The 27,036-nt window shown below is 40.9% G+C and overlaps 1 long non-coding RNA gene and 1 gene segment (V, D, J or C); both read right to left on the reverse strand.

The window, feature by feature from the left end:
- LOC107126526 (uncharacterized) overlaps window positions 1–27,036 on the reverse strand; it is a 444,698-nt gene that overhangs the window by 131,894 nt on the left and 285,768 nt on the right. The gene's annotated exons all lie outside the window — the stretch shown is intronic.
- Window positions 20,003–20,525, reverse strand: LOC102126660 (immunoglobulin heavy variable 1-69D-like). The segment is given in 2 exon segments: window positions 20,003–20,335; window positions 20,422–20,525. Coding segments are annotated over 2 exon segments (363 nt in total).

Here is a 27,036-nt window from a genome sequence, read left to right on the forward strand (position 1 = left end):
GCACTCACCAGGTCTCACTTTGAAACCCTGCAGATGCCCCATGAAAAGTAAATTTGAGGCCAATGAGAGTGAAATCATTTCCTTGGTGCTGAAGTTGCTGTTGTCAGAGGCTTCAAATTGCTCTATTTTCACGAACATTTTTTATCCTATTTTCCTCTTCAGATAGAGTTTGTGTTTTGCTACACTCTCATATTTAATCCATATTGACTAAACTGGTGAGACGTAATGTGCGGAACATGGAAGCATTACATGTTTTTACAGATGAATCTTAATGCTGTAGTGGTCTTCTTTCTCTGGACTGTGCCCGATACAGGAAGTCTCCAGGTGTGAAGCTGATTTTTGCTCTTTTCTCGATGGAACATCACAGGAAAATTTTTGTAAATGTGCCCCTTTTGGCTAATTGTAGCCATTTTCATGATAAAGGAAGGCTGCTGGTATGGGATTGTAATGGGGTGGATTACCTGTCCCCACATACATAAGGATGTAAAAATGGGTTGTCTGCCTGAAGAAGGTCTCAGTGTTTTTATCAGAGATTCGGTCTCCTGGTAATACAGCCATGCAGGCATCTAGGTGGATTCTCACCCTGAGAACCTGGAGGTTCCTGGCAGAAAGGGCGATAAGAGTATCAGGGGGGGTGGGGTTCCCAGGATCTCTCACCCTCATGCTAGTCCACACATGATCTTTATGTTTATTTAGTTCAGATTTTCATATAACAAATCACACAGCCAGGCTCATTTAAGTTATCCATACTCAGTCCATATAGGCCCAGCAGCTGAGTATAATAATCACATTAAACTCAGACAAATCTGGGCCCAATCCAATGTTTACCATAGCTCAGAACACCTACAATGACTCACTTAACTTGGAGATTATTTTTTCCTTGAAAGAACTGTAAGGGTTGCTGTGGAGCCTCTGTGGGGGTGGGGTTGGATTTTTTTGAATCAGCCTGTCATGCAGGGTATTCTGAGTGATGTAGACCTTTAAACTTACATGGTAGTCATTCCTAGTGACATGGAAATGGCTGGCAGCCCTCAATTCTGGTAATTCCTTTGATTCACCTGAGTGTCTACAAGAATCCGATGAACCTCAGGACTCTTCTTCATGGATGACTCTGAAGATTGTCAATCAACTCAGTGCTACAGACCGGGAGCTAATGGAGGATTCTCAGTCCACTGATACATTGGGCCAGCAACTTAGAAAACACCCAAGAATGAAACATTTTTGTCAATGCCAATCAATATTAAATTCAAGAGTCAGGGTTTTCAGTAAACTGTAGTGTAAAATTTTCATGATTCTTCACAAAGGGATCTCAAACTTCATGGCATGCAGAAGAAATGAGCTCATCATGGTTAGACAGAAGCTTCTTTTCCTAGGAAGTTAGTCTTTCAAACTAAAGCAACAGAGAAGTGGTTTTCTGAGATCTTGTGAGCTCCAGCCATGAAACTCCAAAAAATCTCCTGTCAATTTTTTGGTTCATGTCTTACAACTCAAGAAGCAATGAAAAAATCTACAAAATTGGAAGCCTACTCCAACAGAGATAACTTTCCCTAATTGAAAAATAGACCAGTATTCATAAAGAGACACTTTTTCGTGGGACCTACAACGTACACAGATTTCTGTGACCTGAAGAAGTTTCCCTAAGAGAATCATCCTCTAGACATCTAGGTATGCAAAACACACTGTGTATATTTGTGTATGATTAATCTGTACAAGCCTTTGGCATATTAAACAAACCTTGTGTTAAACATGACAACTTTATCCCTTTCTGTGAACTCACACTTTACTGGTTTCAAAAGTTCATTGCCCTTGTGATGCAGCAGTAGGTGCCTTTGAGAACGTGCTGATGCTTCAAGTGAACACGTTCTAGATCCTCACTTGACTTCATGGTTTCATATTTAGAACTGGCATGTCTGTGAATGAAAACCCACCATTTTTATCCAACTGAGTTTCATCTTATGATATCATTCTGCACCTTGCCAACAGCCTCCATCATGCATGCTCCAAATCTTTTGCTTTTAAGGGAATAAGGGAGCAAATTCATCCTGCTTTCAGGTGCGAAGCTTTATTGACTTCTGCCATATTTATTAGAAACTCTCATTGAGAGCCATAATCAAACCTTTTTTGTTTATGGATCATACCTCAAAACTGAAACTGTTTTTTATAGTGGCTATATCATTCTATATTTTCACAATTATGGAAAGCATTATAAAGGGTCCTAATGAATTAAAACTGGAAATATTATATGACCAGAAATTCTGCTTCTAGAAATAAACCCAAAGCAGATGCAATTACCACCTTGTTAAGATATCTGAATCCTATGTTTATTGAAACACTATTAATAACAACCAAGATATGGAAACAATCTGAGTGTCAGTAGATAGACAAATGGATAAAGACAATGCTGTATGTATACACAGTAGAATACTATTTAATCTTATAAAAGAAGAAGATGCTGCCATTTTCCACAAGATGGATCGAATCCCATAACTACTAACAGGGCACGCCGTCCATTCTAGCTCCTTCCTAGGGGATGGCAGATCCTTATTCAGCAGTAAATCCTGGCTGTGATGAGAAGGAGACTTTTAAGAACTCTTGAATTTTTCAGCATGAGGCATCAGTGTCTTAAAATATTCTGCTGTGTCTGCATGTGATAAAGTGGAGTCTAATATTAGAGGTAAAATTAAAAGTGCAGGGGACTTCTAGACACCAAGTCATAGGATGTTCTTGGCTGTGTACTTGAGGGTCTGGACCATAGGTCATATATATTAGTTGGAGTACTTTTGGCAAAAGATGTTGCAGGGGTATGAGTTTCTTGAACTGACCAGAGAGTGCACAGGTGAGGCAGAGGGTCAGTGAGGCACTTCCAGTCTAGGGCTGACTCCTGTAGTTACTCCTAGGACAGGACACTTAGAGATATAGAGACTCAGTCCCTGTCAGTCACATGCAGTCACAACCATCGCTATAGGCCACGTCTGACATCTGAAACACTCAACTTGAGAGCAGTCTCTGAGCAAAGAGAAGACATAACAGTGGCATCTTCTTCATGAACACAACTCTGCATTCCTCTCAGACCTTCGCCTTTTCTAAGGAGAAAGTGATTATCTTATCCATTCCCAATGTTGACTCTGTCTGAGAGCTTGAAGAAAAATCTTGATGTGGCACAACTTTTTGTTTATAAGAAAGAGAGACTGAGGTCAGACTCCCCTGTATTTGAAAGTTTCATTGTTGTCTTTCTTTCTGGCTGAATTGAAGCACTGCCTTGCCAAAAACTACAGCCATTAAGATAGATGAAAACTTCTTGATTCTGATATTTCAACTAGGGACATATGAACTTCCATATCGATTGACTCACGCAAATCTCAGGAGATTAATTACAAAATAACTCTCTAACTCATGAGTATTACTCCAATACTAGGCTGTTCTTGCTGCCAAAAATATTCTGGGAATGTTGACGAATAAATAAATAGTAAATTCTATTTTTAAATTAAAATTATCAAAACTTTCAGAAATCCCTGAACACCCTCTGCCAAAGGTACTGCCACTAGTGCGTATGACCTCTAGTTCACTCCCTCAGGGACTCAGGCATAATTACCCTATGACTTAATATCTGAAGGTCCATGGATTATTTGTTTTACCTCTCATATGAGACTACTATGTTACATGCAGAACAAAATATTTTAAGAGATTGATATTTGCTGTATTAGTCTGTTTTCACACTGCTAATAAAGACACACACGAGACTGGGTAATTTATAGAGGAAAAAGATTAATGGACTTACAGTTACACATGGCTTGGGAGGCCTCAACATCATGGTGGAAGGCAAGGAGGAGCAAGTTTTATCTTACATGGAGATGGCAGCAACAAAGAGCAGACAGGGAAACTCCCATTTTTCAAAACCATCGGATCTCATGAGAGTCATCCACTATCAAGAGAACAGCACAAGGAAGAATTCCCTCTATGATTTAATCACCTCCCACTGGGTTTCCCCCATGACATGTGGGAATTGTGGGAGATACAATTCAAGATGAGATTTGAGAAGAGACACAGACAAACCATATGATTCCACCCCTGGCCTCTCTCAAATCTAATGTCCTTACATTTCAAAACCATTCATGACTTTCCAACAGCACCCTTAAGTCTTCACTCATTGGAGCCATAACTCAAAAGTCCACAGGCCATGGTCTCTTCTGAGATGAGGCAAGTCCCTTCCATCTATGAGCCTGTAAAATTTATATTAAAAAAAATCCAGTTGGTTCCTAGATACAATGGGAGTTCAGGCATTGTGTAAATACAGCCATTCAAAATGGGAGAAATTGGCCCAAACTGCATGCCTCATGCAAGTCTGAAATCCAGCTGGGCAGTCAAATCTTAACTGTCCAAAATAATCTTCTTTGACTCTGTGTCTCAAATCCAGGTTATCTGATGCAACAGGTGGGTTCCCATTGTCTTGGGCAGTTCTGTCCCTGTGGCTTTGCAGGGCACTGTCTCCCTCCTGGCTACATTCATGAGTTGACATTGAGTGTCTGTGCCTTTTCCAGGCACATGGTGCAAGCTCCCAGTGGATCTAGCATTCTGGGTTCTAGAGGACAGTGGCATTCTTTCTACAGCTCCACTATGTGGTGCCCCAGTAGGGACTCTGTGTGGGATTTCTGACCCCACATTTCCATGTCGCACTGGGACTAAAGGCACGTGCCTCAACACCTGGCTAATTTTTGTATATTTAGTAGAGAGGGGGTTTTGCCATGTTGTCAAGGCTGGTCTGGAACTCTTAATCTCAAGTCATCTGCCTTCCTAAGCCTCCCAAAGTGCTGGGATTACAGTGCCTGGCCACGGTTAATACAACTATGTAATTTAATGATGTATTTAAAACTCCATGGTCATACAAACACACGTATATACACAACATCCCAGCAAAGACACATACATGTGCCCTTGCAAAAGTGAATGTATATCTAAAAACCAAAACACATCTATTTGTTTCATATTATTCTAATTATTTAGTTGAATTTAAATTGTGTTTGCAGTTTGAGGTTGTAGTGCAAAATAATGCTTTTCTACATGTATGTCTGCCTATACCAACATTAAAAAGACAAATATATTTAAATACATGTTTTGGTAAAAATGTATGTAAATGCCATTCTTGTCAAATATGTCACGTAAATGTGTAATGAAATATTTTAAATATCATTCTGTTTTTAATAAATTGAATAATAAGATGAACATTGACTTTAAAATTGTACTACATTATTTGTTGAATTTACATTGTAGTTTTCAAAGTAGGCAGGAAAAATTGTTTTATTTCAAAAATTTTGAAAGAAATCTTTTTTGTCATGAATATTCAATACAAACTCTAGTCTTTATTTGCCAGTATTCCTTTAAAATAGAGAAGATCCAGCAAAATGAAACTGAACACAGCCCATGCTTTTCAGGACTCACTCACAATGGCATCTTCCTAGAGGGTGGTCCAAGCACGTGGGGATTTAGACTTCATCATCACAGCACAAGCGAGCCCCAGGGCTGAGCACACAGAAGGCAGCAGGAGCTGAAGAGCCCACTCTGGTACTTAGGGAATGGAGGGATGGGATGAGGGTGATGTTTGCAGGACCCTAGAAAAGGTTGAGGAGGGCAGAGAGTCTGCAGGTAGATGAACATATTCTAAGGAGAACCATTATCCTCCTAAACTTTGTTGGTTTCAGTGATTATGAAGAAAAGGGAACTGATTAACCAGACTTGGAGGACAGAAAGTAAAGGGACTTTCTTTATCCTACCTGGAGACTGAGGAACAAAAAAGTTTCCAAGAAAAAGGGAAGATAGAGAAATAGTCTGACAAAGAGAACACCTGAAGCAAACCAAAGGGGAGAACAAGAGCATTTAAAGTGGTGTTTAATTTCCAAAAACAGCAGATGAAAGTAAAAGAAACAAAACATCATGCATATGCTGAGTTAAAGTTAGAAAATACATACAATTGTTTGACTGTTACAGCATAACAACACAAAGCTCTATTCATTGAAACAGTTCGTATTGAGGATATGCACTTTTAAGAAAGGGTCTCGCTCTGTCAACGAGGCTGGAGTGCAGTGGCACAATCGCAGTTCACTGCAGCATCAACCTCCCAGGCTTAAGGGATTCTCCCGCCTCAGCCTTTCAAGTAACTGGTTGCAGAGGTAGCACCACACCTAGCTATTTTTTGTTGATGTTTGCTTGTTTTGTATAGAAAAGATCTCACTGTGTTACCAGGCTGTTGTAAAACTCCTGAGCTCAAGTGATCTGCCTGCCTCAGCCTCCCAAAGTGCTGGGATTGCAGGTGTGATTTTTAAAAATTGTACTATTTTAAAGATAGTATCATTTTACATAAATAAAATATACAAATAACCTATTTTAAAATTGTCATGAGAGATCACTGCCAGTATTACTTGGAAAATCTGCGCATTAAAAGTTGAATTAAATCCCTGTTCTAAGATAATGTTTTGTAGGTAAAAGAAATCATGGATTTACAAAGAAGATATGGTGAGAGATGCTGGGAAAGACTTTTCCTTGACCAGGTCAGGAATCACCAAGATTTAAAAGGAAACCACAGCCTCACAGGCTCCTGATGTGGAGCTGCCGCCTAAGCGAACCCTCAGGTACTGAGCAGCCCCTAGTGGTTCTGAGCGCCCCCTGGTGTCCTGAGCGCCCCTTGGTGTTCCTGAGCGCCCCCTGGTGTCCTGAGCACCTGTGGTGGTTCTGAGCGCCCCCTGGTGTCCTGAGCACCCCCTCTTGGTCCTGAGTGCCCACTGATGTCCTGAGCACCTGTGGTGGTTCTGAGCATCCCCAGGTGTCCTGAGAGTTTCCTGGTGGTCCTGACTGCCTCTTTGTGGTTATGAGGAGCATCTACAATGCAATTCCCTCCTGTCTTCCTGCAGAGATTTTTGTGTCTGAGCTCACACAGATGTTCCCTCTCCTGTGTCTCTCACAGTAATACAAGGCCTTGTCCTTGGTTTTCAGGTTGGTCAGTGTAAGGTAGACTGTACTTGAAAGGGTGTCACTTGGGATTGTTAATTTGTTTGTACTCATGGAGATCTGAGAACTCCGACTTGATCACTCACTGTTGCCACCCACAGCAATCCCTGTCATCAAGTCTGCTGGACCAAGCTTATGCTGCAGCTGGTAAAGGTGAAGTCAGAGGCTTTTCAGGAGAGTCTCAGTGAACTGCTGGGCTGTACAATTTTCCCCCTCTGACTCCACCAATAAACTTCACACAGGACTTCCGCAAACACAGAGGAAATGGAAGAACAGTCTCATCTGGAGCAACCACAGCTGTACCTGATTCATATGGGACCCTAATACTGAGAGTGATGAGAAGGGAAGCCCAGATCAGTGCAGACCCCATGGTGTGAACACTGCAAAAGGGCACAGACATGGGGTGGCTCTTCGCCAGGGCCTGAAGGAACAGGGGATGAGCTGCCTTTCATGAGGGTGGGAGGGGACACATTTCCATGTCTTTCTTTTTGTGATCATGGGCGCACCACACAGTATTGCTCATCCATCCTCTGTGTCTCTATTTCAGGGAGGGCAGGGTCAAAGATTCCTGTGTCTGGATGCACAGGGTTAATCTGCCCATTACTCTTTCTTATTCTCTAGTATGGACAGTGTTCAGGTATCTTTGTAGTAGCAAACATTATCAAAAAATATGTCCAGGAAGAACATAAAAATACACTTCCAGAGAAAAGGGATACCTTTCTCACAAAACAGCTCAATATTGGATATATGTGCTTGTGTAAGGAAACAGTCAATGTGGAAACGTGTGTACTTATCTCACTGAAGAGTTCACATGCAGACATGTTTGCTTGTCTGAAACAAGAGTCCACATGAGGAAATGCCTGTTTCCTGAGGAAAGAGTAGATGTAAGGACAGATGTGGTGGTCTGAGGAAAGAGTCCATGTGGGGACATGTGTGTTTGTCTGAGGGAAGAATCCACATGAGGAAAGGTGTGTTTGTCTGACAGAAGAGCCTACATGCTGACAGGTGTGTGTACCTATCTGAGGGTAAATGCCCATTCAGGGACAGTGCATGCCTGACATGTGTTGAAGCTTGTGGAAAATCTTTCTCAACCAAGGAAACAAAAGAATCCTATGGGTTATTTTCTTGTCAGAAGGAAAAAAACTTGGATCATATAGAAAATTGGTTTTTTTTGTGAAAGGTCTTTAGTGAATGGAAATGTCTTATATGTGAATGAGGAAAATTTCTTCATTCTTTGTTGCATGTGTCTCATGATATCCCCACCCTCACAAATAAGTTATTAGATAATTTTATACAGTCTGCATTTAATCCTGGAATAATGAACTGCTAAATATTTTTTATAAAAATTGTATATATTTAGGTTTATATTTTATGTCACAACAGTATGAGCTTAGCCAAATTAATTCTGCCATGTCTTAACCACCGTATGTCACTAAAAATAATTTTACTCTTCTTAAACAGTGCCATTTTTACTTATTTTATACCCACTCTCTAAATTGCTTGAATATGCTCTATATGTTTACCTGACTATAGTTTTGACTTTGAAAGAATTTCAAATACATGCAATTATACATTGTCATTGAAATGACTTCACTGAAGAAAGTGGAAAATGAAGTTGCTGACCTAAGCAACTTTGAAAATGAGGAAATTCTATATGTTTATAATGTAAAGAAACTGCACATAAGCAGTCTGTTCTAGTAGATAAACATGTTTCCAATGAGCTTTACATTTCTGATTCTGTTATGCATGTGTCCTGAAATTGTGCAGCTAAGTAATAAAATGACGTATGTTAGGATAGGATTCCTCACTTTGCAGTGGGTGGTTATGGATAGTCAAGGAAGGAAGGCTGGAAAGGTCCATGTGGTAGCATAGTTGGGTGGAGACACCAGTGTGTTCTCATGTTTAATGTAATCAAGTTACAGAAGATTAGGTATTTAAATAGTTTCGATGTGTCCATATACATGGGTTCATATAAACATGGACATTTACTAGGCCAATTGGTTGAGAGGTCCTAGAAGTACTTACACCACATTAACAACACACATACCAGTATGACATTTTTAAAATTTTAATACTATTCTTTAACATCGGAAACAAGCAGTCTTTAGAAAAATGGCTGATTCTATGTACAAAAAAGTTAACATAGAAAAGAAGCTTAGAATTTATTGTAATACCTGGAAACAGGGAAATGTCCAAAAACAAAAGGATGAGGTTTACTGTAAGGATGCAGGAATCAAACTACATGAGCTCCCAGAACCTAATAAAGCTCTGATGATTTGAACAATAAAACGAAGAATGTAGCAAGGATCTTCTTCAGAGTATGAAACAGACATCCATAAACCAATACGGACATCAATGGTTGACTAAATAAAGAAATAATTGGAAGACGAACATGTCTCCTTACAGAAATATTGCAAATATCTCAGGTGGAGGGTCCTCCACTCAGGTAGGTGAAGGTTAAACACTCATGAGTTGATTGTGTCCTGAGATTAGAGATATGGAAAAAAATAATCACTATTAGTGTATTTTATAATGAGATATCAGATATAATGCCAAACACATGATCTTTGAATGAATAAAAATTTACATGTTTTTCATGTAAACTTGTACACACATACGCACACACGCGCACACACACACATGTTTTTCTGCAATACACAGGCATAAGGAAGTAAAAGACAACCGGAAACATGGAGACAAAACCTCCAAGTCACATATTTGTTAAATGAATTATTTTAATTTGTTAAATGACTTTTGTAATCAATATGCAAATATACATACAACTCATAAAAAATGCAGTTAAAAAATGAATCAAATATCATGAGAGGCATCTCACCAATAATTATACAAAAATTGTTAAATATGAATTTATTTAGGGACCTATGCATTTAAATAAAAATTAGATAACATTACTCACCTAGTAGAAGGGTTAAAACACACAATACTCTTAATGATAAATGGCAATTTCAATGAGGAAAACCAAGAACTATCATGCATTGATGGTGGGAATTCAAAATGGAACATGCACAAAATAAGATTCTTTTTGGCATTTTAAAAAAATAGAGATAAAAGTAGACTTAAAATGTGTTCTTGTGTCGGTGTTCCAAAATATTTACAACACTGATTTAGAAATTGATGTTTAAAAGATACCTTCAGAGGAAGTCTATATCAGCTTAATTAATTGGATTCATATTCAAATCCCTGAAATAGCTAACAGAATAAATGTATGAAAAATCTCTCAAATAATTAAAATTTCTTAAATATACATTTATGTTGTTCCTTTTCATTAATGCCTTAATGTCATTTTCTAAGAAAATCTTCAATCTAATAATCTTTGTCATCTCCTCCATGCCAGCACAGCTGCCTCTTCCTGGGGTTTCTGACACTCCCAGGATGTGGGTTTTCACACTGTGTCTGCCGCACAGTAATACACGGCCATGTCCTCGGATCTCAGGCTGCTCAGCTCTATGTAGGCTGTGCTCATGGACGTGTCCCTGGTAATGGTGACTCTGCCCTGCAACTTCTGTGCATAGCCTGTGTTACCATTGCCAATGATGATCACTCCTATCCACTCAAGGCCTTGTCCAGGGGCCTGTCGCACCCACTACATAGCAGAGCTAGTAAAGATGTATCCAGAAGCCTTGCAGGAGACCTTCACTGAGGACCCAGGCTTCTTCCCCTCAGCCCCAGACTGCACCAGCTGGACCTGGGAGTGGGCACCTGTGGAGACAACACAGGAGTGGATGAGAGCCCTCTTGACTGCACTCAATCCCGTCCTCATCACTGGGACTTGGCAGCCTCTCACCTGTCGCTGCTGCCACCAGGAAGAGGATCCTCCAAAATCCAGTCCATGGTGAGGAGCTGCGCTGCCTGGGGCTTCTCTAGCTGAAGGATGTGGTTTCGGGGTGATGCTCTCAGGGCTGAGACATATCCATATTTACCTCAATGGATCTCAGGTTATTTGCATATTTATGAGTTAGAGCATTTCATGGCTCAAGACCCTGATTCAGGATAAGGAAGGGAAGGTAAATGACACATCACCCTTACAAGAGTGGGATGCTGATGCTCCAAGCCCTAGTCCTCCTTGAGGAAATGTAGGCTCTGCTCCGTTTACAAACGTTTGGTGTCCAGACGTCCTTTCACTGAAGACCAAGCACCCAGAGGACATGCTCCTCACTGTGAACCCATATTTGATTAGTGCAGAGACTGCCTGGATGATTTCTGGAACCATCACTCTCCATGACACTAAGAAGGTGCCTTGACCTCATCCTAGTCCCATCAGGCATCAGCACAGGTCACTGGTGACTCTGAGAAAGTGACAGCTGATGTCCCACGTGAGTGTCCAGCAGGTCCCCCTGAGATCATCTGCGTGCTCCTGAGACAGTGTCTCCAGCACCTGCCTGGCTTCCTGATCCTCCAGGATCTTCAACAGAAACACTCTTGGTTTACAGATTTGCCCTGTGATGCACAGTTAGAGCTAATTTTCTCATCTCATGGACAGTAGGAATCAGAAGATGTAAGAGAAGTTTGGGGTTCCTGATGAACTCACTGCTCCCAAAATAATCGTGAAGGAATTTGTATTTTGGATAAGTTTGGGTTTTATTTCCTACTCCATTTAATAGAATTTCATGAACTGTTTACATACTTTCAGTTCATATCCACAGATCCTCATCTTTCCATGTTGATTTCTGACTCACTAGGTTTGTGCACCTGCCACACTCTCAGATCCATCACTGCCTTGTCACACACACAATGTAGGCAACATTACTTAACACTGAAATCTGAATTGTTTATTCATAGGAATATAGAGACTCCCACAATTCTGTATCCTTTCAATTAGTAAAACCATTCCTGTCCTTTATATCCTCACTATTAAGATATTTACAGTCCTTGAAACCCACTTTAAAAAATAGTTCTGGTTGCCTTAAGTTACATGAATGATTCTGATGTAACAGGATATTTAAAGGCACATCAGCAACTTCTTGAACACTCGGGGTTTTTTTCTGTTGTTGTTGTTGTTGTTGTTTGTTGACAAAGGAAGACACAGGCGCTGAGAGGAAACCTCATCCCCAGCCTCCTGTGCACCTGCTCCGGGGCTGGAACCTGGGCTGGGTGGCTCCTGAGTGTCCCCTCCAGCCCAGTCCTTGCCTTGAGAGGAAGTTCCCATGGGGCTCACAAAGCATTTTCCCTCAGCTTCCCTAGCCTAACATGAAATGGCTTTGTCCTGACTTAGAATACTCCTTCAGTGACACCATATGCTGCTGACACCGTCTCTTGAAACATCTACTGATTAGCCTTACTGAACCTAATGAACTCTACAGGGAGACTCAAAGCAAGGATTCTATGACACAGGAGGGAGCTCCTTCTCTAAGCTCCAGATGCACCGAATCAGAGGAAAATGAATCCAAAACCTTACAGGAGATTTGGGTGTGCCTTGTTCCCTGCAGCTGAATGTTGCCTCTGAGATTTCCAGCAGGTGCAGATGCTTTCAGATGAGAGCACATTTCATATCCAATATTCCAATAACACACGTTTTCCCTTCTTCCTAGTGCCTCACCTGTAGAAAGTGCCTCCTACACTGACACTAGGCCCAGGTATCTTACTTTTCTTCCTAGAGATCTAAAGCAAACAGGATACAAGTGGAGACTTTGGAAGTGCATGCAGGTTGTTATTTTCTTTGTCTCAGCTAAGAACCTTGCAAAGGCTTCATGATAAAAGAAGCTGAGATGAATGAGGAAGTTTCCAAGTACTGTTTTCAAAAATGTTGAAGTCAGAGGCTTCGTATTGCTCTACTGTCCTTGTCTGAGTGTGCCATTTTTTTTTATTATTTTTTTAAATTTTATTTTTGTATGTTCTCAGAGTCTGTGCATTGCCACACTCTCATGTTTAATCCAGAGCCATCATCCTGGTTAGAATGGATTGTGCAGTGCAGGTCAGCACTGCCTGTTTTGACAATGGAAACCTAGAGACGCGATCGGCTTCCTCTTCTGGGCTGCGACTTTCACCAGGAATCCCCAGGAGAAAAGCTGTTTTTGACCATTACTCCCTTTTGTGGTTTCAGTGTACCTGGACTATTTACTTTCATCTAACCCTATTGGCTAACTTTACTCATTTGTATAATAATGGAAGAATGGGGGAGAAATCTGGAATGGGAGATTTGTCTTCCTTTATATCGGATAAATTCTGGGAAAGTCCTTCCCTGTCGAAGCTTTAGAAAAAGGCTCCTGTTACATTTCTCAGTAATTAATATTTTCCAATCTGACCGATAAGAAATGTATTTGGATAGTATTTTTTAGAATCTGGAGGTTTCTGGAGAGAAAGCCCGTAAAACGTAGAAGCACAAGACCCTCTGGAACAGTCATGTTGACCGAGTCCACATCTGTCTTTCGGACGTCTATAGTGCTGACCACGTAAGTGTCCTCAACAACCTGTGGCTTCTGCAGCTTCTCTTCCAGTTAAGCAACTGTCGACTGCCATTGTGGACTTGCCTATGTATCCAGTTTCTTGAGTGGGTATTTATTTTTCAATTTCAGTTACTAAGTAGATTCCAAAAAGTATTTGCATTCAGATTATGCAGATTTCTTTTGAAATAAAAATGAGGGTGATGAACATTATAATCTACATGTCAGAGCATAAAGCAAAAGTCCAATCAAAGGTCCCCATTGATGTGTTACTGGGGGCAGAATTTTGATTTTATTACGTATAACAGGCACCTGGTATGACACAAATGAACAGACAGGAAAACAGAGAAAGGACATGGCAGAACGCTTATGAAACATTATCAGCAATTTTAATATTCTTCTGAGGAAGCTGAAATTGTGAAAGTGAAGCAGTGTGACTGGTCATGTCTCAGGTGATGTTCTGTTCTGGAAAGTATCTCCAGTCCTGGGCTGGATCCAGTAGGTGCACTCAGGCCCCCAAACCTGAAACAGCGACTCTTATTCCTTAAACACAAGACATTCCAATGAGAAAGCTGTTCTCAGGTGAGCTGCAGAGCAGGGAGCAGGAGATGGAGTTGTCCTTGACTTCCCAGAATTGCTGAAACTTAAAGACCAAGGCCACCTCTGAGAGGCAGAGATCAACCTATGAGTACATCACATCAGCTCTGCCTTCAGGAATCTTTGGCTGTGTGGGAGGATAAGGAATGTGATTTATTTCTTTCTGCTCACCCAATGTGCTTCAGAGGAAATTAAACTGAAAATTCAATAACTATTTTTTTTGTCGTATTAGGGGAGAGAACATGTATAAATCATGGCAATACAAGTGCTCCCTCCAGAGCCTGCAGAAGGAGCAAGTGGACAATTGAGAGAAGAAAGCGCCCTGCCTGAGGAAGCAGGTGCCCTAACATCATCCCCTGAGAGCTGTGCTCCAGATGCCGTGCGTCAGTGGAATCTGGGCTAGTGCCTGGGATTTGTAGGTAGTGTGGGGAGCAGAGCACAGCTCCATTCCTCCTCACTCTGTGACCTGGGATGTGGCCTCTTCCTCTGAGCTTCATTCAAACAAGGTGTTAATATAAAATTGCAGCATTAAATTTACCTATAACCTTTCAAGTAGGAGCCAGTGCTGTTCAGAATTGTTATCACTATTGCTGTCCCCAGCCTTAGAAACCAGAACAATACCTGCATGATCCCTCATCTCAGGTCTCAGGTGACCACGTTGCAGAGAACACACATGCTTTGTTTCTGTGACAAACATGGTATTGGATACTGGAAAGTATGTGAACCTTGTTATAGATTTATGTTAATTACAGTACAATTGGTAAAATTAGAATTAGTAAGTGATAATTAAAAATTTAGCTTTGGGGATTTCCAAGCAAAGTGTGGATGGTGTGTTTTGATTTCTCCTTGCTTAATATAATATCATGTGAGAGGAGGAGATAAATTAAAGAGGAAACTATTCAGCAATGTGGAATCAGGGATTTTATAAATAAAGAAGGTTCTCACATCTTCTGGAAAACCCATAAACTTAAAAAAATGAGGGAATTTTAGGATAGATTTCTATATTATGGATGCATGAATAATAAAAGATTAAGTGCAAAAAGAGATACACAGAAGATGAAAATTCTGCAACAGATAATTTTGCGAAATAGACAGCTTTGTACTAGTTTGTAATTTTACCTAAGTATTCAAAAGATAAACTCCAGAGAGATCCAAATAAGAAACTATAACATTTCAATGTTACATGACTGCTCAAGAGGAGCTTGAATTGACATTATTTTGATGAATCATACCTCAATAATAAAACTGTGTCTAATGGTGCACTTATTCATGAGGCTGCTTGAGTAAATAGTTTCTACCTCTCCTACCTGGGAGTCCTGGCACAACCCAACATTCTCTAAACCTGGGGGCCACTGAGAACAGAGACAGAAGTTTGAATATTTTGAAGTTATTATGAAGTTTTGAGAGATCCACAATCACCGAGTGAAGTGATTGGTGAGGGTGGTCTCTATGAGCCTAGTCTTTGAAAAGTGTGGCTATTTGTTATGATGAGCAAAGAGTTGCTTGTTATGATGAACATAAAGCAACAAAGACAGTCAAGGAAAATGAAGAAACAGGGAGAATGGTACAAACAGAAGGACAAGATAACGTTCCAGAAACTGGCAACAATGATTTAAAAAGCATATGGATTACCTGGCAGAATATTTAAATAAATATGAGAAACATGTTTAATAAGCTAGTGGCAGCATGCAAGAACAATGTGAGAATTTTAATAGAGATAAAAAATTTGAAAGAGGACTAGACAAAAATATTTGTGTCGAAGAATACAACAAGTCAGACAAAATTTTTAACAGAGCACACTGTGGAGAGGCTCAGGCTTTTCTTTCCCCTAGAGCAGGTACCCCTGAAATTCCCCTAGACATGAATCACTGTTTGCTCCCGCCCACCTTCTAGATTCTCCTCAGAGATGCCCAGGACTCCAGAGTTCAGGTTCTCTCATGTTGTGTGACTTTGGGTTAAAACACACCTGAAACAGTGTGACTGTTGTCCTTTATCAATTCATCATCATCCGCATTTTAGTTGATGAGATTTTTTTTACCTCATTTTGAAGAAAATGAAAATAAATCTGTAGACTCTATCTAGGCGAGAATTTTTTTTTTTTTTTTGAGACAGAGTCTCGCTGTGTCGCCCAGGCTGAAGTGCAGTGGTGCGATCTCAGATCAATGCAAGCACCACCTCCCGGGTTCACACCATTCTCCTGCCTCAGCCTCCCAAGTAGCTGGGACTACAGGTGCCCGCCACCATGCCCAGCTAATTTTTTGTATTTTTAGTAGAGACCGGGTTTCACCATGTTATCCACGATGGTCTCGATCTCCTGACTTCGTGATCCACCAGCCTCAGCCTCCCAAAGTGCTGGGATCACAGGCGTGAGCCACTGTGCTTGCCATAGGCCAGATTTTCTTATCTCTCTTAGCTCTCTTTCCCTTGGTAGATGCGAATGTAGCCCCAAATATGATAGGAATCAGTAAACACTGCAGCTCTTACAACACTTTCTTGGTCAGCTGGTCCAACAGTGTGAGGACCACAATAGCACAATTATTTTATGAGACGAATTCTGTATCCAATGCAGACACATTTTTGTTTTATGTACCAGGACCTCCAGTCCATCGCAGCCTATGATTATGGAGAAGGAAAGAAACATTCTTCAAATTTCAATCATACATGTGGTAAGAGAAACTGACATTTCTGTCCACTGGTTTCCAGACCCAGCTGTTGTAGACCCTGGCCACTGGGCACTGTAGTGCTCTCTGTTTTGGGGGAATTTAAGCATCCTGGAGAATGGTATTATCCCCAAAATGGGCCTTCTTTAGAGATTACATTTCCTACTATAAAACAGAGGCAAAAAATACCTGCTGTTTATCTCACATCAGACTGTGGAGACTTAAGTCAATGTTTCCATTGTTCTATTGACGTCTTTGTTTCTGGGCAAATGTGAAGGAGCAAGAACTGCTGGATCTCAGACTCATGTTCCTGTGATCACATCTCCTATCCCTTAACTATAGCTACATTCCCTCGTGTCAGAACACATTATGCAGTGTCTCATTCTAGGAATAAGATATTCAGTAACTTGGGCAGTGGCACTAGTAGCTTCTCTATCATTAAAAAAAATGTGCAGATAAAGTTAATTCTTCTAAGTATAAATCACTACCTATCAGATTTGGGCTTTAATTTTTTCAAATTATCTCCATATGACTGGTGGGTATCCTTAGAGTGTGAATTTATTTTGTTAGACAAATGTGGTATCTATCGCTGTCAGTTCAGGCACTTGGTAAGACGTGCTGGTCAGTCTGGTTGGAGGTATCTGGGCTCAGTCTTCATTGCACATGTTAGGGAAAGCTCTGGTATAAAGAGAGTGGACGCTGTCACTTATGTAGCAGTGTGGATTAAACTGCAGAAGATCATCATACTATGAGGTCTGCATGCCCTTTCACACAGCAGAGTACATTTCCCTGGCTTTCAGCTGCCTGCTTTCTTACATTAAATATTACTGCATGTACTTTTACTTAACACTGTTTTCTATTCTAAGCAATTGCCTGCTTAGTTAATTAAAGTAAGCACCAGTAAATTTTAAAACTAACAGTAAATTACCTGTACAACTAACATCAAATGGGCGTGGTGAATAAGCCAAGAAGAGATACCAGAAAACAAAACTCATAAAGACACACCTTGTGTGAGTTGAGAGTTGTCAGTGAGCACAGAAGACGTCAGGAGCTTGTGTTGACTTTTACATGAAGAAAGTCAATTATATTTGACACCCAGAAGGCTGTCACACCCATGAGAGAAATATGTAGAGTGATCCACATAACTCAGAAATTAGAAAGTGATAAAGTCACAAACTTGCAAAACCAGCAAAAACGACATTCAGTGTATTCAGTATTCAGCTCTGTTTCTTCAGGAAAAGGGATGGGTTATATCTGTATGGAAAATGGGACAAGTAGTTTTAAGCTGATTCTCCTGGGAAGTTGCTAAGGAAATCACTCAGGCGATGCTCTGACACAGGATTGTGAGGAGGACGTTGACCCCTGGTGGTCGCTGTCAGCAGCACGGGATGCTCAACCCTGGTGGGTGCCTTTGTTACTTACTGTTTTGTCCACAAGAGATTTTAAGCTGTCAGGTGCTGCATGCAGGTGAGTTTTTAAACCTCAGATGAGGAAAATAACATGACCATACAGAAGATGAGAAAATTGAAGACCTCACTTCATCAAGCACATTCCACTGATGAGCACTGTTTACACAGAGAGCCAGCAATGAGCTGGGAAGAGGAAGGGGCTGGGGAAGATCACCCATAGAAGGACACATCCAGCCTGCTTGAACTCCCTGTGGAAGGAGGGTTTCGATGTTTGCCCTCAGCTAATCAAGGGCATTTCAAGACCTTCAAAAGCTTTCAGAAAAAGAGTTTTCATGAACAAATGCCCATACGTTACTCAGAGTTGTATTTTTTCATATTTATTCTTCCCCTCTAGGCAGCACCGCAGCAGGGTGTTCTCAGAATTCTCCCTGATCCTTCTTGAGTTCCTGGTGTAGCTCCTGGAGGAGAGGCCTGCATGGGGGAGGGAGCCCTTCTCATGTGCAGCCTGAGGCTGTCCCGCCACCTCACCCGCCACTGCCCTTCAGTCACTTGGTAAACATTTGTGAGGTAATCTTCCTGAAACGTGTGGTTTTGGGCAGTATATTCACCAGGTAATAAACTCCTTAAGCTCTGTTTATTTTGGCAGGCACGTATCCCTTTCAGGAGCACAGGTTTGTTCTGAGTGTGTGGCAGTGGATAATTACTGAGGGGGGGTTTATGTTCATCTTGTCGTCTCCCATAGTGTACCCTCCATGGGGTTGGCACCCACAAGCAAGCAGACGGACTTGCTCAGCTGGAGGATGACAAACATTTTCATAACCTATGACCTCAGTGATGCTCTTTCCCTGCAAGACCAATCGTGATCATGCCTCTGGCTAATGTGCACCCATCAAGGGTGAGCAGTGACCACCTCTGTGAGGGCTCCTTCAGGGGCACACTCCCTCCGTAAAGGGAAACTTTTGTTCCTACCTGGTCCCATGAATGTGTTTGTATTTGCTGCACAAACAGCCTTATTCAGACCCACCACCCAGGAGCTTACAGTGTACCTAATCCAACTCTAGGGCATTGTACACAGAGTCTCTCATTGCCCGGGTCTCCAATTCTCATGAAAGGATGTTCATTATGAGATTTGCCAGAACTTTCTGGCCTTTTAGAGACATGAACCTGCCTCTAAAAGCTTAAAAGTCTTACTCTTTGGGAAGGAGCATTGTAAACCAGAAGTAAGATAAGCTCTAAATTAACATATATTTTGTGGATTTTGGAAGAAAGAGTTCAAATAGTAATAGCCTCACCCACTTTCCCTCTGACTAATATCAGTTCTAGAAAGCACTGAAAAAAACCTGTGGTGCTCTGAAACACTTTAGGTTTGTTATATTAGGGCATCACCAGAAAAAGAAAGAACGAAGTGTCCTTGGAGATTGATCCATTGTAACTGATTTGTGCCTGTGGGGCAGGATGGTTGTGGTGGAGGAGGCTGTGCCTGTGTAGGGCAGGGATTAGTGGGAATTCTCACACTTTCTGTGCAATTTCTTTGTAACCCTAAAACTGCTCTAAAATAAACTTTATGATAAGGAGTGACAGAAACATTTGAAATAAATGTTTGCCACTTTTTAAGCATCATTCTTAGTCTCACCATGTGGTCAAATAACCTTGCTCCAAATCACGTATTCATCCCATTGGAAAACTTGTTCACAGTAGCACGTTCATGGAACGTTTGTATCAACTTTATTGAGTGTGGCCTTTCCCACTCCATGAATTTGGCTTATGTGATAACTCTTGAGTGGAATATTTATCTTAAAATTAGAGTATGTACTTGTTTCTATTGTTCTTTTTTTCTAGAATATATAACCGATTTTGTAAACAATCTTAAACTTAATAACCCCTGTCATCTCCTCAGCCCCGCACAGCTGCCTTCTCCCTCAGGGTTTCTGACACTCTCAGGATGTGGGTTTTCACACTGTGCCTCTCGCACAGTAATACACGGCCGTGTCCTCAGATCTCAGGCTGCTCAGCTCCATGTAGGCTGTGCTTGTGGACGTGTCCGCGGTAATCGTGACTCTGCCCTGGAACTTCTCTGCGTAGTTTGTTACACCAACAAGAGGGATGATCACTCCCATCCACTCAAGCCCTTGTCCAGGGGCCTGTCGCACCCAGCTGATAGCATAGCTGCCGAAGGTGAATCCAGAAGCCTTGCAGGAAACCTTCACTGAGGCCCCAGGCTTCTTCACCTCATCCCCGGACTGCACCAGCTGGACCTGGGACTTGGCACCTGTGGAGAGGACACAGGAGTGAACAAAATCCTCTTTAACTAAACCGGGATCCCTTCCTCAGCTTTGGGACTAGGAAGCCCCTTACCTGTAGCTGCTGCCACCACAAAGAGGAGCCTCCAGGTCCAGTCCATGGTGATGAGCTGTGTTCCCAGGGGCTTCTTTAGAGGAGGGATGTGGTTGTTTTGTGATGCTCTCAGGGCGCCAATATATCTATATTTATCTCAGGAGACCTCAGGTTATTTGCATATTCATGTGGCAGGGTATTTCACAGCTCAAAGGCTGAACCAGGATTAGAAAGAAAACAGATGTCACATCGGCTGGATAAGAGTGGGATGCTGAGACACCAAGCCCTAAATCCTGCTTGAGGAAAAGCATCCCTACCCCAATTCTAAGCTGTCTGTGGACAGCAGTCTTCCCACTGAAGAACCCAGGATGTGCTCCTGATTTTACTGGGTGTGAACCTATTGTGGGATGTGAACCCACATTTTATTGGCATAGAGATTACCTGGGTTGTTTCTGGGACCATCGCTGTCTCTGACATTGAGAAGGCACCTTGACTCCATTCTGGCTCCATTAGGAACAGTCAGAGCTCTCTGGTAACACGGAAAAGGTGGCCACTAGTTATCCCACATGAGTGTCCAGCAGGGCCCATGGAGACTTCTGAGATCTGCTGGGTGTTCCCAAGACAGACTCCCCAGCACTTTCCTGAGGGTCCTGGCCTCCCAGGTCCTTCAATGGAAAGACTCTTGGTTTACAGATTTGCCCTCTGCTATATGATTGGCTGTGAGATTTCCCTCCCATTGACAGTAGGAATGAGGGGTTGAAATAGAAATAGGAATTTGAGTTTCTTGATGAACTCATATCTCCCAAAATAATTACCAAGTAATTTGTATTTTGAATAAGTTTGTGTTTTATTTCAAACTCTATTAAATAGAATGATTTGAAGTATTTACATGGTTTTAGATCATATCCATAGATGATCATCTTTACATGTTGAGTTCTGATCCGCTTGGTCTGTGCACCTACCACACTCTTTAATCCACCACTTCCAAGTCACAAACACAATGTAGGAAATATTACTTATCTCTGAAGTCTGAATAACTTTCTTGTAGGGATATATTGTCTCCCCCAGTTATGTGCCCATTGAATTAAAAAACCATCCATATCCTTCATATTCTCACTATTCAGATATTTATTATCCTAGAATCCTACTTACATTGCTTTTTGAGTGATGTAAGTGGTCCAGATGAAATAAAATATTTAAATGAATATCAGCAACATGTTGAACACTTAATTTAGAATGACTTGTTGAATAAGGAAGACTCAGGCCCTGGAAGAATATTTCTTCTTATTTATCTCCAACAAATAAGTGAGAACATATAGTATCTGGTTTTCTGTTCCTGAATTAGTTTGCTAACAGTAATGACTGCCAGTTCCATCATGTTCTTACAAAGGACATAATTTCATTCTTTCTTAGCTGCATAGTATTCCTTGGTTTGTATGTACCACCTTTTTCTCTATCCATTCTGCCAGTGATGGGGGTTTAGGTGAATTCCATGTCTATGCTATTGTGAATAGTGCTGCAATGAACCTACATGTTTATATTCCTTTAGGTATCTGTCCAGTTGTAAGACTGTTGGGTCAAATGAAACTTCTGTTTTAGATTATTTGAGGGATCACCACACTGCGTTCCACAAGGGTTGGACTAATTTATATTCTCACCAGAAGTGTATAAATTTCCCCTTTTTTCTGCAACTTTAATTTTTTCTTTTTTTAAGATTACCCATTCTAACTGATGTGAGATGGTACTTCACTGCGGTTTTGATATGTATTTCTCTAATAATAGTGATATTCAGCATTTTTCCCTATGATTGTTGGCCACATGTAGGTCTTTTTTGAAGTATCTTTTCATGTCATTTGGTAACTTTTTATTTCTTGAATGTTTGTTAAAGTTCCATGTGTATACTAAATATTGGAGCTTTGTCAGATGTATAGGTTGTAAATATTTTATTTGCCATTCTATAGGTTGCCTGCTTACTCTGTTGATAGGATCTTTTGCTATACAGAAGCTCTTTAAATTACTTAGGTCCCATTTGTCAATTTTCGATTTTGTTGCAACTGCTTCTAGCATTTTCATTATAAAGCCTTTGTCAGTTCTTATGTACTAAATTATATTTCCTTGGCTATTATCAAGAATTTTTATAGTTTTAGGTTTTACATTTAGATCTTTAATCCACATATGATATTTTTTCAACTGATGTTGAAAACACATTTGATGAAACTCAACATCCTTTCATAAAAAAAATTTAAAAATGGGTATAGAAAGAACACATCTCGACAAAATAAAAGTTGTATTCGAGAGACTTTCAGGTAGTATCAGACTGAATGAGAAATAACTAAAAGTCTTTTCTCTAAGATCTGGAACGTGACAAATTTCCCACTTTAACCACCAGTAAAGCATAAATCCTTCTGCTGCCCCCATAGCCGGCTCTTACCTGCAAGCGCCACCTACTGGCCGGATGCTCAAACTGCATGACCTAATACAAAGCCGCTACCACCAGTGTACCTCAGCTGAAAATGAGTATAGCTTCTCAATACTTCTGTGATTCCAGTGCCGCAAAAGACCATGGATCTGCTCACATGCCCAGTATATTACTACTACAACGGGAATTTGAAAAAGCCACCACACTAAAGCTCTTAATAACAAAATAAATCACACTGAGTAGTTGCCCCTCACCTGGCCATTTCCATCAAGGCTGGTGCTTTTGCTTGCCAGGCTCGGTGGCTCATGTGTGTCCAGCTTGGTGCCCCTCTCAGGGACTGAGCAGGGAACTCAGGTCACTGTGCATTTCATAGATCAGTCCATCGCCTGAGGCAACAGAGAGCTTCTCCTTGTGCACAGATATCAAGTGTTTACTCATCTGCTTCTGCCACAGTCAGCTCAAATGTGTAAGGCCACCTACTAACATGAAAGGTGAATGTAACAAGCCAACACAAAAGCTGCATTTTTACTTACTTTACATAGTTTCTTGAACTACTTCAATATGTACATTAACATTGACAATGAAAATCGTAGAATTCTCCACTAATACATAATTACATTTTTACGACATGTTTCCCTTCTCAAATTAAAAGTAGTGCATTTAACATGGTTCTAATTTCATATTAACATGTGTTCACTTTATGTCTTTTTTTATTGTTCTTGGTTGTCAGCATGTCGATTTATATGTCCCTAAGTTTGCTGATTGACTTCTCTTCAAGATAAAATATACTGCTTATCCCCTCTAATACATAGTTTTAAGTATTTTATTTAATCTTTAGATTATCTATTAATTCTCTTCTAAAAAACCCTCTTTGTTTGTTGCTATTAACTATTTGATGAAATATTACTGTCATACCTTCTTTAACTTATCTTAGCATGAGTTCCTGTGGTGCTTGGAACATCTCTGTAATGACTGTTTTGAAGTTTCCATTTGTTAAATCCAACATCTGGAATGACTCACAGTTTCTGTTTTCTGAAATTGTGTGCATTGGTGACATTCCAGTTTCTTTGAATATCTCTGAATTATATTTAGAATCTTGGCAGATAACACATCTTAGAAACTCTGAATAGTGACCCCTGTACCACTCTCCGGTGTATCAGTAAAATGTCTCCCTATTAATTTATTCCTCCATGGGCTTGTCCCTTTGAGTGATGTCTCTTGCCTTCACACTATAAAGGGAATGATGTCACCATTCACAGGTGTAGCCCTGGATGTACACACAGTTACCATGGAAATACTGCCATTTGGCAGAGTAGCCTTTGAAAGCCACTTTACCTGATGTCTCTGTTTGGGTGTCTGTATCTCTTAATATAACAACTGGATGCTATTCCGCACTTAGTGCTGGCATGGTGTCACTGTTTTGTGTCATAAAGTGATCCACAGTCTGATGCAATTAAATTTGTGTCTATTTGGAGGGGCAATTTTTGAGGTTTTTTTTTCTGACCCAAAAGGTTTGTTTGTTGTTTGTTTCAAGAAATGGGGTCTGGCGATATTTTCCATGCTGTCTTTAAAATCCTGGGCTCCTGAGTCTCTCACCTCAGCTTCCTGACTCATTTGGAACTACAGGCATGTGGCACAATGCTCAGCTGATTATTCTTAAATTATAATTTTTCTCATTCTCTCAGATAAACTGAGTGCATTGTAGTTTAATATATTGCTGTAATGGAGCTTTTGGCTTTCCAAGAATTACCTCAAAAATATATGATAATTTTAGGAGAACCTTATGGTAGAAATTATTCATATTCTACTACAAATAGTCACACACTTTACAGAGAATTTTGAAACTTTGTTTCTATGCCTTCCATGTAGAACTGTGAGTCAGTTAAGCCTCTTTTCTTTGTAAATTACCCAGTCTTGAGTATTTCTTCCTAGCAGTGTGAGAACAAAAAAATACACTGTTTTGGTACCACAGAGAGTAAGGCACTGCTATAACGATACCCGAAAATATGGAAGCAACATTAGAACTAGGTAAAAGATAGAGGTTGCAACAGTTGGCAGGGCTCAGAAGAAGACAGGACGATATTGAAAAGTTTTTAATTTCCTAGAGACTTGTTGAATGACCTTGAACAAAATGCTGGTAGTAATATGGACAATAAAATCCAGGAGGAGGGGGTGTCAGATGGAGATTAGGAACTTTTTGGGAATTGGAGCAAAGGTGATTCATGCTATGCTTTAGCACAGAGACTGGCAGCATTTTGCCTCTGCCCTAGAGATCTGTGGAAATTTGAACTCGAGAGAGGTGATTTAGAGTATCTGGCAGAGAAATTTCTAACCAGCAAAGCATTCAAGATGAAGAAGAACATAAAAATATGGGACATTTTCAGCTGACAATGCGATAGATAAGAAAAAATCAATGTTCTGAGCAAAAACTCAAGCATGCTGCAGAAATTTGCATAAGTAACAAAAAGCCAAATGCCAATCAACAAGAAAGTGGGGAAAAATGTTGTCAAGACATGTCAGAGGTCTTCACAGCAGTATTTCCAATCACAGGCCAAGAGCCCCAAAGGGAAAATAATGATTTTATGTGCCCGGTCCAGGGCTTTCCTGCTCTGTGCAGTTTTGGGAAATAGTGCCTTGAGTTCCAGCCACTTCAGCTCCAGCTGTAGCTAAAGGGGGCCAAGGCACAGCTCAGGCCACTGCTTCAGATGGTGGAAATCCCAAACCTTGGCAGCTTCCCTGTCATGTTGAGCCTATGGTTGCACAGAAGTTGAGAATAGAGGTTTGAGAACCTCCACCCAGATTTCAGAAAATGTGTGGAAATGTCTTCATGTCCAGGCAGAAGTTTGCTGGGTGGGGGGTGGTGTAGCCCTCATAGAAAACCTCTGTTAGGGTAGCGCAAAAGAGAAATGTGGGGTTGAAGCCCCAATACAGAGCCCTCACCGGGCCTCTGCCTAGTAGATCTGAGAGAAGAGGGCCACTGTCCTCCAGAACCCAGAATGTGAGATCGACTGACAGCTTCTACTCTGAGCCTGGAAAAACTGAGAACACTCAACACCAGTCCATGAAAGCAGCTGGGATTGGGGCTGTACCTTGCAAAGCCATGGTGGCAGGACTGTCCAAAACCATGAGAGTCCACCTCTTCCATCAGCCTGACCTGGAAGTGAGACATGGAGTCAAATGAGATTATTTTGGAACTTTAAGGTTTAATGACTGCCCTATTGGATTTTGACCTTGCATGGGGCCTGTAGCCCCTCATTTCAGCCAATTTCTCCCATTTGGAATGGGTGTTTTTCCTCAATATCTATACTTACATTGTATCTAGGAAGTAACTAACTTGCTTTTTGATTTTACAGGCTCATAGGTGGAGGGGACTTACCTTGTCTCTGATGAGATTTTGGACTTGGACTTTTGAGTCAGGGCTGGATTGAGTTAAGACTTTAGGGGACTGCTCCATTCTAGCTTGGCTACAGAGCAAGGCTCAGTCTCAAAAAAAAAAAAAAAAAAAAAAAAAAAAAGACTTTAAGGGACTGTTGAAAAGGCATGATTGTGTTTTGAAATGTGAGGAGATGAGATTTGGAAGTGGCCAGGAGAAGAATGATACGGTTTCACTGTGTCCCCACCCAAAATCTCATCCTGAATTATCATTCCCATAATCTCACATAGAAATAGTGGGACGTGGGACCCGATGGAGGTAATTTAATCATGGGAGTAGGTTCCCCCAGGCTGTTTGTGTGACAATGAGTGTGTCTCACAAGATGTGATGGCTGTAAAAGCATTTGGCGTTTTCCTGCTTGCACTTCTCTATCCTGCTGCTTTGTGAAGAAGGTGCCTCACTTCCCTTTTCCCTTCTGCCATAATTAAAAGTTTCCCAAGGCCTCCCCAGCAATGCATAATTTTGAGTCAATTAAGCCTCTTTTCTATATAACTTACTCAGTCTTGGATATTACTTCATAGCAGTGTGAAAACCGAACAATACAGTGTTTTTCCTAATATCTTAATGTCATACATTTAGATTAACGTAACTATATATTTATTTTTAAGACAGAATGTGACGGTCACCCAAGCTGGAGGGCAGTGGCATAATCTCAGCTCACTGCACCTCTGCCTCCCAGGATCAAGAGATTCTCCTGCCTTAACCACTGAACAGATGGGAATAAAGACGGTGCCACAACACCCAGCTAATTTTTGTATTTTTTGTAGAGATGGGCTTTTACCAT

The sequence above is a fragment of the Macaca fascicularis genome, chromosome 7 (genome assembly GCF_037993035.2).
Source record: "Macaca fascicularis isolate 582-1 chromosome 7, T2T-MFA8v1.1".
Lineage (NCBI taxonomy): Eukaryota > Metazoa > Chordata > Mammalia > Primates > Cercopithecidae > Macaca > Macaca fascicularis.